The sequence below is a fragment of the Rhinopithecus bieti genome, unplaced genomic scaffold, assembly GCF_001698545.2.
Source record: "Rhinopithecus bieti isolate Rb0 unplaced genomic scaffold, ASM169854v2 scaffold_9581, whole genome shotgun sequence".
NCBI lineage: Eukaryota > Metazoa > Chordata > Mammalia > Primates > Cercopithecidae > Rhinopithecus > Rhinopithecus bieti.
Window position 1 is genome coordinate 2,013,133 of NW_016806413.1, and position 11,442 is coordinate 2,024,574.

The 11,442-nt window shown below is 47.1% G+C and overlaps 2 protein-coding genes across 7 annotated transcripts in view; one reads left to right on the forward strand and one right to left on the reverse strand.

Annotated features, from left to right (window-relative positions):
* Window positions 1–3,569, reverse strand: part of LOC108532318 (zinc finger protein with KRAB and SCAN domains 7) — a 24,098-nt gene extending 20,529 nt beyond the window's left edge. For 2 of the 6 annotated variants that reach the window (XM_017876314.1, XM_017876310.1), the window contains exons 1-2: window positions 3,225–3,569; window positions 1,280–1,820 (exon numbers count right to left, since the gene is read on the reverse strand). In XM_017876314.1, the coding sequence (XP_017731803.1) occupies window positions 1,280–1,702 (423 nt within the window). In that variant the 5' untranslated portion in view covers window positions 1,703–1,820; window positions 3,225–3,569. The remainder of the gene's footprint in view (window positions 1–1,279; window positions 1,821–3,224) is intronic. The other 4 variants (XM_017876313.1, XM_017876309.1, XM_017876311.1 and 1 more) reach the window with 3 other exon arrangements.
* On the forward strand, window positions 3,196–4,461 carry LOC108532356 (uncharacterized). The gene has a single exon (XM_017876395.1). The coding sequence runs from the start codon at window positions 3,196–3,198 to the stop codon at window positions 3,733–3,735; it is 540 nt and encodes a 179-aa protein (XP_017731884.1). The 3' UTR covers window positions 3,736–4,461.
* Window positions 4,462–11,442: the final 6,981 nt, after the last annotated feature.

Sequence of the window (11,442 nt, forward strand, 5' to 3'; positions counted from 1 at the left end):
AAAAAAAAAAAAAAAAAAAAAAAGAAAAAGAGGAAGAAGAAAGGAGACAAAAGAGGAAAGGACAAAGAAGAAAGAAACTCCACCTGTGCACTGCAACTTCAGCTTGTGCCACTGTTTTGGGCTGCCCTTGTCGATGGCCTGCCTATGTGTTTCACACTTGCCTGGCCAGCCTCACAATTACATAAGCCACTTACTAGCAATAAATCTCTCTTTTTTTTTTTTTTTGAGATGAAGTCTTGTTTTGTCACCCAGGCTGGAGTGTACTGGCGTGATCTTGGCTTACTGCAACCTCTGCCTCCTGGGTTCAAGTGATTCTCTTGCCTCAGCCTCCTCAGTAGCTGAGATTACAGGTACATGCCACCATACCTAGCCAATTTTTGTACTGTTAGTTAGAGACTGGGCTTTGCCATGTTGGCCAGGCTGGTCTCAAACTCCTGACCTCAAGTGATCCACCCCCTTCGGCCTCCCAAAGTGCCAGGATTACAGGCATGAGCTACCGTGCCCAGTCAGCAATAAATCTCTTTACACATGCACATGCACGTGCACAAACACACAAACATACACACACACACACACACCTCTCTCCTACTCATTCTGCCTCTCTGGCTGAACCCTGACTGAAACACATGATCACAGAGCTAGATGGCATTATGGTCCTAGAAACCAGATTTTCCAATGTGTCTTACTGCTCACTCTTCCCAACTATCCCTCTGGTTTAAATTACCTTGCCATTACATTTGTGAGAACTCCAGGCAATAGGGAAAACTTAAATTAGATTTAAAAATGCAAAAAGATTCCAGTTAGGTTTGGAGAGCTAGCAAAAGGAATAAATAATTACAAGGCCCCAAAATGTCACCTTTCAAGGAATCAAAGAGGCAGGAAAATAGAAAATTGACTCTGAGAAGTCCAAGGAAGTGAGCAAAGAGAATGTCTCAAATGAAGGCCCGTATTATCAGCATACCTAAAAGCCCGCCTTCCCTGATCACCCTATTCTAACCAGCACGAAGATCCCCTGCCGGCCAGGAGTACCATGCAAATCCCCAGGATGAAGCTAGGCTCAGAACACAGTATCTCACAAGGTGAATCACACAGCTTAGCTGGGATGTGCATTTGTATTTATGGCTTGGAGCACAAAACTGTTTTCCCTCTATCCACACGACAAGTTCAGGAATCCTTAAGGCAAACTGGCCTAGGGCCTGGGAAGTGGAGAATGTCCATGCCTAGGCTAACCCAAGCATTACAGAAGCATCAGGCCGCCATTCTAGACCCAGCTGCTCACCTCCTCTGGTCCACTGAGGTGTCTCTGGAAATCCTCCACCACAGCCACAGCCTCCTCACCACTCTCAGGGTGATGCAGCTGCACCCAGGTACGGAGCTCCCCAGGGAGGATGCTCAGGAACTGCTCGAGCACCAGCAGCTCCAGGATCTGCTCCTTGGTGTGCACCTCTGGCATGAGCCACCAGTGGCAGAGCTCCCGGAGCCGGCTCAACGCTTCCTGCGGCCCAGACATCTCGTGGTAACATAATTGCCTGAAGTGTAGCCGGAAGATTTCACAGACAGGAGGATGGTTCTTTTGGAGATTGCTGCCTTGCCCCCAGGTCTGGTTCGCTGGCTCCTGCTTCACAGTCAGGCGCCCCTCCTGCTTCTGGAAAGCAGCACTCCTGGGGATAAGGCCTAAATTTCCCCTGCCTGAAGTGGTCATTGTGACCCCAAAGAGAAGCTTGTTCCAGCTGCAATTGGTCCGATTAAAATGATGGTCTATAGTTCAGGTCTCAGGAGCTGTTTTTCAGGGTTGGACAAAGGGGTGATGGTAGTGTTGCCTACAGAAACAAGAGTGAAATCAGAGTTCTTGGAATATTCAGCCCCAGGCTGATGACAATCCTCTACTGAGTTAAAAAACAAAGTTCCAGGAAAAAAGAACACAACTGGGCATTCTCGCTAAGCATCTCTCCAAATGATGCCCTTCTTAAAGTTTCAGTGGCTCCCATTACCTACAGGATAAAATCTAAAGGTCTATGCCTCGCATTCACAGCCCTTCACCACCTGGCCTTACCCCCTTCACAACCAGTCACACCCCCAACCACTCACCCCAAGTACCCATGCAAGAAAGACAGCAATGGTCTCCAATGTGGGAAATGCAGGATACCCCAAAGGGTGCAAGAGAAAATACTAAGTTATTTAACTCCTATTTAATGTATGTTTTATAATGTGCATTACAATTTGTATAGTAGTACCCATGTTTAAATTACAAATAAACCAATGTAGGGAGTAGGTGATCAAACCTCTTCTGATAGAAATGCAAAATAAAGAAACTTTGGAGCTAGAGCTCTAGAGACACAGCTAGAAGCCACACATACTCTTTCTTTGAATTTTCTTCTTCAATTTTGACAAACTTGTCTGTCAAGATCATGAACAAAGGCAATTTTTTCTTGGTTTTTCTGATTGCCCCATCAGGAAGAGTGCTGGTAGCTTCCCTTTGTGTACCTCTCACTATAACCCTTTAAATGGTTTATGCACAACTCACCACTCTCACCCTCCAAACTGCTGGATGGCCACCAAAGGAAAGGAACCAAACGTAATCAGAAAATACCAGACCTTTTTTTTACTCAATGCACCTCCCCTAGAAAGCCTTCCTGATCACGCTAGGCTTAGACGGGTGGTTATCATCTCAGCGATCCCAAACTACCTTTTTCATTCAAACCTCTAGTAGAGCACGTCTCACACTGTAATCGTTTGTGGTTTACACGACTGTCTCCCCTGCTTTCTGAGAGTATACAAAGGGCAGAGCTAACTTCCAGTCATCTTTGTCCACATGTGTACATGGCACACATAATCGGGAAACGAATGAATATGATACATTTAACTGACACTGAAGTGGAGGAAAACTTTGAACGTTTGAAAATCAGCACCTTATTGGTAACTAGGGCATCTGTGCTGTGCTTCCAATTCACCAAGCGTCCCAGATCCCTGTCTCAATCTCTTTAAAAAGACAAAGAAGGACTTTAAAATAATCTGTAAACTCTGCTCTAAGATCCCACACGTGTAGAAAGTTCAGGCCATTCTCCTACTTCCCAGTGTTCCGAATGCTCAGCACTTTAAAACCTCAATTGGATTTTTGCATTTCCAAGTCACGCTCCACGTTTGCGATTCTGAGCCTGGGTCTGACCCAAATCTGACGGTTCATACAGTTTCCCAATGCAAGAGCTGGGAAAACAGCGATCTACCTTTCGTGTTACACCAGGCTTCAGCAGCGCCGCTCACCTGGCCACGTCTGCCCTGTTCATCGCTGTACCCGCAGATACCCGGCTCCGTGCCACACACGAATGGTCAGGGGTATGGGACAAAGAAGCGGCTCCACATTGGGCGGCTTCTGAGAGTCACGGGGACCGCGCCGCCTGCCTCCGGGAAGAAGCGCGGTACGGGCCAGCGTCGGCCACCCAAGCTCCGGCCGCGCCTCCCTCCGCGCCCCGGCCCACTAGCAGTGGCACTGGGCACCGAAGCCGGACACCTCTACTGCCCGTTAAAGTAAAAACAATGGCCGAGCCGGAAGCGAAAGAGGCCTCGACTTCCGCCCCCTCCGGGATCCCGGAAGTCTCCGCGAAGGTGGGCGCGCGCGTCCCCGCACCCGGGAGAGCTGGCAGGGCTTTCTTCTCGGCTGTGCCCGGCCACCTGCCGCGGGCGGGGGCGGGGTCTCGCGAGGGCTCAGGTCACTCACATCCCGCTCTCAGGACGTAGTCGGGGAATCCAGACGCATCCCAGCTCTACCCCCACTCCTCCAGGTGTCCTTGGGAAATATACCCAACGTCCAAGCCTGTTTTCTCATTTGAAAAAATGCAGAGCATAATGCGTACCTCACAGGGCTGGGAGCACCGAACGAGTTAACAGACACTACACAGCAAAAGGCCTGGCATATCCTGAGCAGTCAGTTATACCATGTGTGATGCCCAATCTGAAGTCTCAGTGAAGGGAGCAGCAAGCATCTCCCATCTTAAAAATGAAGAAGCATGTCTAGAAATTGTGATATTTTGGCCCATAAATGTAGTTAATATTTCCTAAGACAGCACCAGTATTCTGGTGTCCATGTAGAGGTTCCTAGGGAGACCAAGGAGCAGATAAATTGAGAAGGTGTGGGGACAGTTTGTAACCTAGGAGGCAGTTGTCTAGCTTCTGGGTGGCAGGTGGTACCCAGGTGAACTTCACTTTGAAGAATGGTTTACTACAGAAGTAGGATATGAACAGGTCCTTGTTACAAACACGATTGAGCAGACCCTGTGTGCTAATGACCATGGGTGAAGGGCAAAGGGTATGATAAGGTTAACTGTGTATCTTTATTATAGCGCAGGAGGTAGGTCCTTTACAGGGCCCAAAGTAAACAGTCTCTTGGACTGTCTAGGGATGGCAATATTTCAAAGGTGTCCTGGGCCTGACCCTGGCCCTGACATATATTCCTCATATATCTGCATGAGCCAAGATAGAAACAAAGACACCAGAAGTCCTGCTCCAGAGTTTCCACAAGCTTAAAAGTAATGTCTTGGAGCAATCTTTGTCCATTGATCCTAATGGGTGGTTTTCCGTCATCAAGGTCCCCCTCTCCATTTGGATATCTCACAAGGAGGTTTTGGCTATTTAAAACCAGGAACCCCAGCCTCTGCCTGACATTGATGCTAGACATTGCCTACTGGCAAATCAAGGCCTCAGAAGCTTAGGATTCTTGAGGTGGAAGGCAAATCAAGGCCCCAGAAGCTTAGGATTCTTTAGGAGGAAATCTCCCAAGGCCATGCTAAATGCTCTCAGACCTGATTTTCAGGTCTCCTTAACCATGTGTTGTCTTGCAGTCCTGGCTTACTAGTATAGGAGACACAAGGATTTGGAAACCAAGATTGAGGTTTTTTTATTCTTCAGAGCTGTTTCATGCTCAAGTAGTTGTCTTTCATTGGCTGTAAGGACCAGGCCCATCTGAGCAGTGTGTTTAGACTTCAGAGGCACTTCTGTGACCAACACTGTGGGCCTGGCCTGATCTACCATGACTGGGTTGGGCGCCAGTGGGCAAGACGCTCGATGATGCCTCAATATAGCACCTTAGGACACCTACCTTTGGGCTAAAGACAACCACAGAAGGCCTTTAGGAATTCTGTACTCCAACTCGATCTCTCTTAAAAACCATCATCCAAGCTTTGGTATGAGAGCTAACAAATAGGTAACTCAAGTTCTACATGCCTGAAAGGAAACTTACTGTCTATCCACAGCCCTGAAGCTCCAACCCATGTTCCCATCACTGTAAAAGAAAATTATCATTAACCCCGGGACCCAAACTAGAACCCTGAGCGTCATCCCATGAGCTGAGTGACCATGGACAAGTTACTTAGCCTGTCTGTGGGTAGCTTCCTTATTTGGAAAATGGGGATAATAATATACTTGAATTGTAGAGTTGTTATGAGGATTGGATGAGATAAAATACATAAAGCACTTAGAATGGTGCCTGACACATTGTAAGTATTATAGGTGTTTCTAGTATTGTGTTTACTATCCTTGTTTCCTCTCAGTTTAACCACTGTATTCATATTAATGTTAAGTCCTGTCACGTTTGCCCTATATATATGTAATAATTTAAAAAAGAGAATATCTGTAGCAATTACTGTGCTGCTCTGCATCATCACTATCACTTCCCGTGTTAAATCCTGCTTGGAGTGAGGGCAGCTGTGAGAAGTGTGTCCCCAGGAACTTCCTGGATTTCAGACCACAAAGAGGCTGGGCACAGTGGCTCACACCTGTAATCCTAACACTCTGGGAGACCAAGGCAGGTGGATCACTTGAAGCCAGGGGTTTGAGACCAGCCTGGGCAACATGGTGAAACCCTGTCTCTACAAAAAATTTAAAACTTAGCTGGGCTTGGTGGCACATGCCTGTAGTCCCACCGACTCCAGAGGCTGAGGTGGGAGGATCATCTGAGCCCAGGAAGTTAAGGCTGCAGTGAGCAGTGTTTGTGCCACTCCAGCCTGGGTGACAAGACCGTGTCAAAAACAACAAAACAAAACAAAAAACAAACAAACAAAAAACCCCACAAAGAGAGGAGCACAGGTCTGGAGAGTGTCCCCAAACTGCTCAGATGTTCTGACATCATCTGTGTGGATAGTCCCTTTTCAACAGCCAGAACACTCCTACACACCCTGAAAAGAAGGTGGGACCCTAGACACATGGGGTGGGTGGACCTACCATGATATGGGAAGAAAACCCCAGTCCACTGTGATGGGAATGAATGGGGCCCAAGCCCTAACTAAGAGAATGGAGAGACCCTCCTTTCACCTCAAAAACTCCTACTTATCCCTTAAAACACTGCCAAGAAGCCCTTTCTCCAGGAAGTCTTTTCTGCACTCCACCTAGATTAGGTCTGGCTTCCTTTTTGCTCCTGTGGTGGCCTGCCATGCTATGCTATTACCATAACCAATAGGTTATGGTCCCTATTGGACATACTGCATTAACACTGTCTACTTACTGGCCTCCCTACTGTACTATAAGCCCCATCTTGGCTGACACCATATCTCTCTGGTTCACAGTTGAGTCCCCTGACACTAACTCTTGACATGGCTGTTCCCTTAGCTGGATGTGAGTGCCCTATGGTCAGGCCACCATTGTTTTCATGGCATCCAAACAAAGTCCAATCTAGCTTCTAAGAAATGTGTCCGTGATCCAGGTTGCTGTGGAAGGCTTTTAACAGGGAATGACCTGATCAGTCTGGGTTGTAGAAAGTTGCCTGTGGTGGCTGGCTATATTGAGGAGCTTGGAGGGAATGAGACATGGACATCCCTTATAGCTGCTTATCTGCTTTGCACTCCCAGTGTCTCTACAACAGTATCACAGGATCATTGGTTTGCAGATGAGGATCCTGAGGCTTGGCAAACAGCCTAGTAGCTGAGTAACATTTTACTGGCTGAGACGGGTAAGTTAGGCTTTGATTTCTGGTCTTTAGACCATTCCTCCTTCTCTTCTTTCTATTGCAAGATGCTTTCTCTGACCTTCATTCATTCCTGTTTTTTAATTCCTGTCAGGCTTCTTCCTGCCAACGATGTGCCAGGCCCTGTTAGGAGAGTGGGGAGGGTCAATGATGGTCACCTTGGGGGTGATTTGGTGAGAGGAAGGGTTTTCTTGGTGCTGGGGTCTCAGGGACTTCCTTGAGGAGCTGATTTCACACGAGTGAACCACCAAACCCCACAGGCCTCTGAGCTTCCTAGAGGGAAATGGAAGTTGTTCCAAGTGTGCAAAGACCATGGAGGGAGTGGTGATATGGTTTGGATTTGTGTCCCTGCCCAAATCTCATGTCAAATTGAAGGAGGGGCCCAGTGGGAGGTGATTGGATCATGGGGACAGATTTCCCCCTTACTGTTCTCATGATAGTGAGTGACGTCTCATGAGATCTGATCATTTAGAAGTGTGTAGCACTTCCCCCTTTGCTCTCTCTCTCCCCTGCCACCATATAAAGAAGGTACTTGCTTCCCCTTCGCATTCTGCCATGATTGTAAATTTCCTGAGACCTCCCAGTCATGCTTCCTGTTAAGCCTGCAGAGCTATAAGTTGATTAATATTGGGTGAAACCCCACCCCCGATATTTATCGTGGGTTCTTTTCTATTTCCCTAAGCATCTAGGCTGGTTTGAGAAATAAAGGGAAAGAGTACGAGAGAGAAATTTTAAAGCTGGGGGTCTGGGGGAGACATCACACATCGACAGGTTCCATGATGATCTCCAAGCCGTAAAAGCAGCAAGTTTTTATTAGCGATTTTCAAAAGGGGAGGTAGTGTACAAATAGGGTGTGGGTCACAGAGATCACATACTTCACAAGGTAATAAAATATCACAAAGAAAATGGAGACAGGGCGAGATCATAGGACCACAGGATGGGGCAAAATTAAAATTGCTAATGAAGTTTCGGGCATGCACTGTCATTGATAGCATCTTATCTATAGGAGACAGGGTTTGAGAGCAGACAACCTGTCTGACCAAAATTTATTACGCGGGAATTTCCTCGTCCTAATAAGCCTGGGAGCGCTACAGGAGACCAGGGCTTATTTCATCCCTTCGGCTTCGACTGTAAAAGGTGGCCGCCTCAAGGGGGGCCATTTATAGACCTACCCTCAGGGCACATTCTCTTTCTCAGGGATGTTCCTTGCTGAGAAAAAGAATTCAGCAATATTTCTCCTATTTGCCTTTGAAAAAAGAGAAATATGGCTCTGTTCCATCTGGCTCACTGGCAGTCAGACTCCAAGTCTTATCTCCCTTGTTCCCTGAGATTGCTATTATCCTGTTCTTTTTTCAAGGTGCCCGGATTTCATATTGTTCAAACACACATGCTCTACAAACAATTTGTGCAGTTAATGCAATTATCACAGGGTCCTGAGGTGACATTCATCCTCCTCAGCTTACAAAGATGATGGGATTAAGGGATGAAAGTAAAGACAGGCATAGGAAATCACAAGGATGTTGATTGGGGAAGTGATAAGTGTCCATGAAATCTTCACAATTTATGTTCAGAGATTGCAGTAAAGATAGACATAAGAAATTATAAAAGTATTAATCTGGGGAACTAATAAATGTCCGTGAAATCTTCACAATTTATGTTCTTCTGCTGTGGCTTCAGCCAGTCCCTCTGTTTGGGGTCCCTGACTTCCCACAAGAGATTAAACCTTTTTTCTTCGTAAATTACCCATCTTAGATAGTTATTTATAGCAGTGTGAGAACGGACTAATACAAATTGCTTCTGGTGCTCTTTAGTTTAGGACTTGTCCCAGGCAATTGCCTGTGGGCAAGCCTACCAGAACCCCAGCATGGGAGCTGTGGCCCCAGGCTACCCCCATTTGTCATTGGCACTGGTATGGCTTCTCCCTCATGATGAGAGGTGAAGCCAGCTGGACTTCCTGTGTCAAGTGGGGACTTGGAGAACTTTTCTGTCTAGCTGGAGGATTGTAAATGCACCAATCGGCACTCTGTGTCTAGCCAAAGGATTGTAAATGCGCCAATCAGCGCCCTGTAAAAATGCATCAATCAGTGCTCTGTGTCTAGCTAGAGGATCGTAAATGCACCTATCAGCACTCTGTAAAATGGACCAAATAGCAGTCTGTAAAATGGACCAATCAGCAGGACATGGGCGGGGACAAATAAGGGGATCAAAGTTGGCCATCCCAGCCAGCAGTGGCAACCCACTCGGGTCCCCTTCCATGCTGCGGAAGCTTTGTTCTTTTGCTTTTCACAATGAATCTTGCTGCTGCTCACTCTTTGGGTCCGTGCCACCTTTAAGAGCTGTAACACTCACGGCAAAGGTCCACAGCTTCATTCTTGAAGTCAGTGAGACCAAGAACCCACCAGAAGGAACCAACTCCGGACACATCTTGTCAACCACGAAGGGACTATTGCCAAGTGGTGAGTACCATTGGGCCCCTTTCACTTGCTATTCTATCCTATTTTTCTTTAGAATTCGGAGGCTAAACAACAGACACCTGTTGGCCAGTTAAAAGTGACTAGCGTGGCCATCAGACTAAAGACACGGGTGTCAGGCTTTCTGGGAAAGGACTCGCTAACAACCCCTGACTCTTCAGAGTTGGGAGCATTGGTTTGCCTGGAACCAGCTTGCACTTTTTCTGTACTTCTGGGCTGAGCCCGAGGGTCAACAGAGAGGAAAGCCATTCAGCTCTGGGGTCCTGACAGAAAGTTGGTTGACCCTGTAGCCATGAGCAGAGCTCTCAAAGTCACGTAGCCCAAGCAAGACTTGCCCATCTATCCTATCTAGCCCGACCCTTGCCTCCTGCATTCTATTGCCTGTCAGACAAACTTCCCCCTGCCTCTCTTCTCCAAGGCTAGTCCTGCTTCTAAAAACCATTCCCTGTCTCTGGTGCTTTTCTAGTTTCTCCTATAAGAATGATTTCTAGTATAAATTTCGGGACTCTGTTCCTTTCTTTAGGCACCTGGGCTCAACAATCAGAAAGACATAATTTTTGCCCAAAGTCCCATTGGTGGGGGGGACTATCTGGAATTTTAGGATCCCTCCTCAGATTAGTAGGCCTAACAAAAGCTATTCCTGAAGCTAGGATATGAGGAACCTCAGAAATGACATCCTTCTTATTTGTATGATGACAATTGAGGACAAAAGGTATCACTCTTCCAACCCTGGATATCCCTTCCCTCCCTCAGGATATGGCCCTCCACTCCATTTTGAGGCATAACATCTTTATGGGACAAGAGTAAGGTCGCAATACTAACAGGAAAAAACACTGAAGACCTAACAAATTTTCAAGAATGCGTCAATAAGGGCCACTAAATCCGATTTTTCTCAGTCCTCTTTGTGGTCTAAGAGGACAGGCAAGGTGCAGGTTTTTGAGAATGCATTGGTAAGGGCCACTAAATCTGCCTTTCCTTGGTCCTTTTTGTGGTCTAAGAGGAAAACTATTGTTTCTGCTGCTGTGTTGGTGAGCACAACTATTCTTTTTTTTTTTTTTTTTTTTTTTTGAGACAGAGTCTCACTCTGTCGCCCAGGCTGGAGTGCAGTGGCCGGATCTCAGCTCACTGCAAGCTCCGCCTCCCGGGTTCACACCATTCTCCTGTCTCAGCCTCCCAAGTAGCTGGGACTACAGGCGCCCGCCACCTCGCCCGGCTAGTTTTTTGTATTTTTTAGTAGAGACGGGGTTTCACCGTGTTAGCCAGGATGGTCTCGATCTCCTGACCTCGTGACCCGCCCGTCTTGGCCTCCCAAAGTCCTGGGATTACAGGCTTGAGCCACTGCGCCCGGCCAAGCACAACTATTCTGATCATCAGGGTCCAGGGACAATTTTGGGTTCTTGGTCAAGAGCGGGATCTGGTGCTGCGTTGGTGAGCACAACTATTCCAATCAGCAGGGTCCAGGGACTGTTGCAGGTTCTTGCGGGGGAGGGGGTGGGGGGAACAAACAAACCAAAACCATGGGCAGTTTTTTTCTTTCACATGGGAAACACTCAGGCATCAACAGGCTCACCCTCGAAATGCATCCTAAGCCATTGGGACCAATTTGACCCACAAACCCTGAAAAAGAAACGGCTTATTTTTTTCTGCACTGTGGCCTGGCCCCAATATTTTCTCTCTGATGGGGAAAAATGGTCACCTGAGGGAAGTATAAATTACAATACTATCCTATCCTGCAGCTTGACCTTTTCTGTAAGAGGAAGGCAAATGAAGTGAAATACCTTATGTCCAAGCTTTCTTTTCATTGAAGGAGAATCCACAACTATGCAAAGCTTGCAATTTACATCCCACAAGAGGACCTCTCAGCTTACCCCCATATCCTAGCCTCCCTATAGCTCCCCTTTCTATTAACGATAAGCCTCCTCTAATCTCCCCAGCGCAGAAGGAAATAAGCAAAGAAATCTCCAAAGGACCACAAAAAACCCCGGGCTATCAGTTATGTCCCCTTCAAGCTGTAGGGAG

Excerpts from the sequence above, each read along its gene's own strand:
- LOC108532356 (XM_017876395.1), top strand. The coding sequence starts at position 3,196 with ATGCAAGAGCTGGGAAAACAGCGATCTACCTTTCGTGTTACACCAGGC.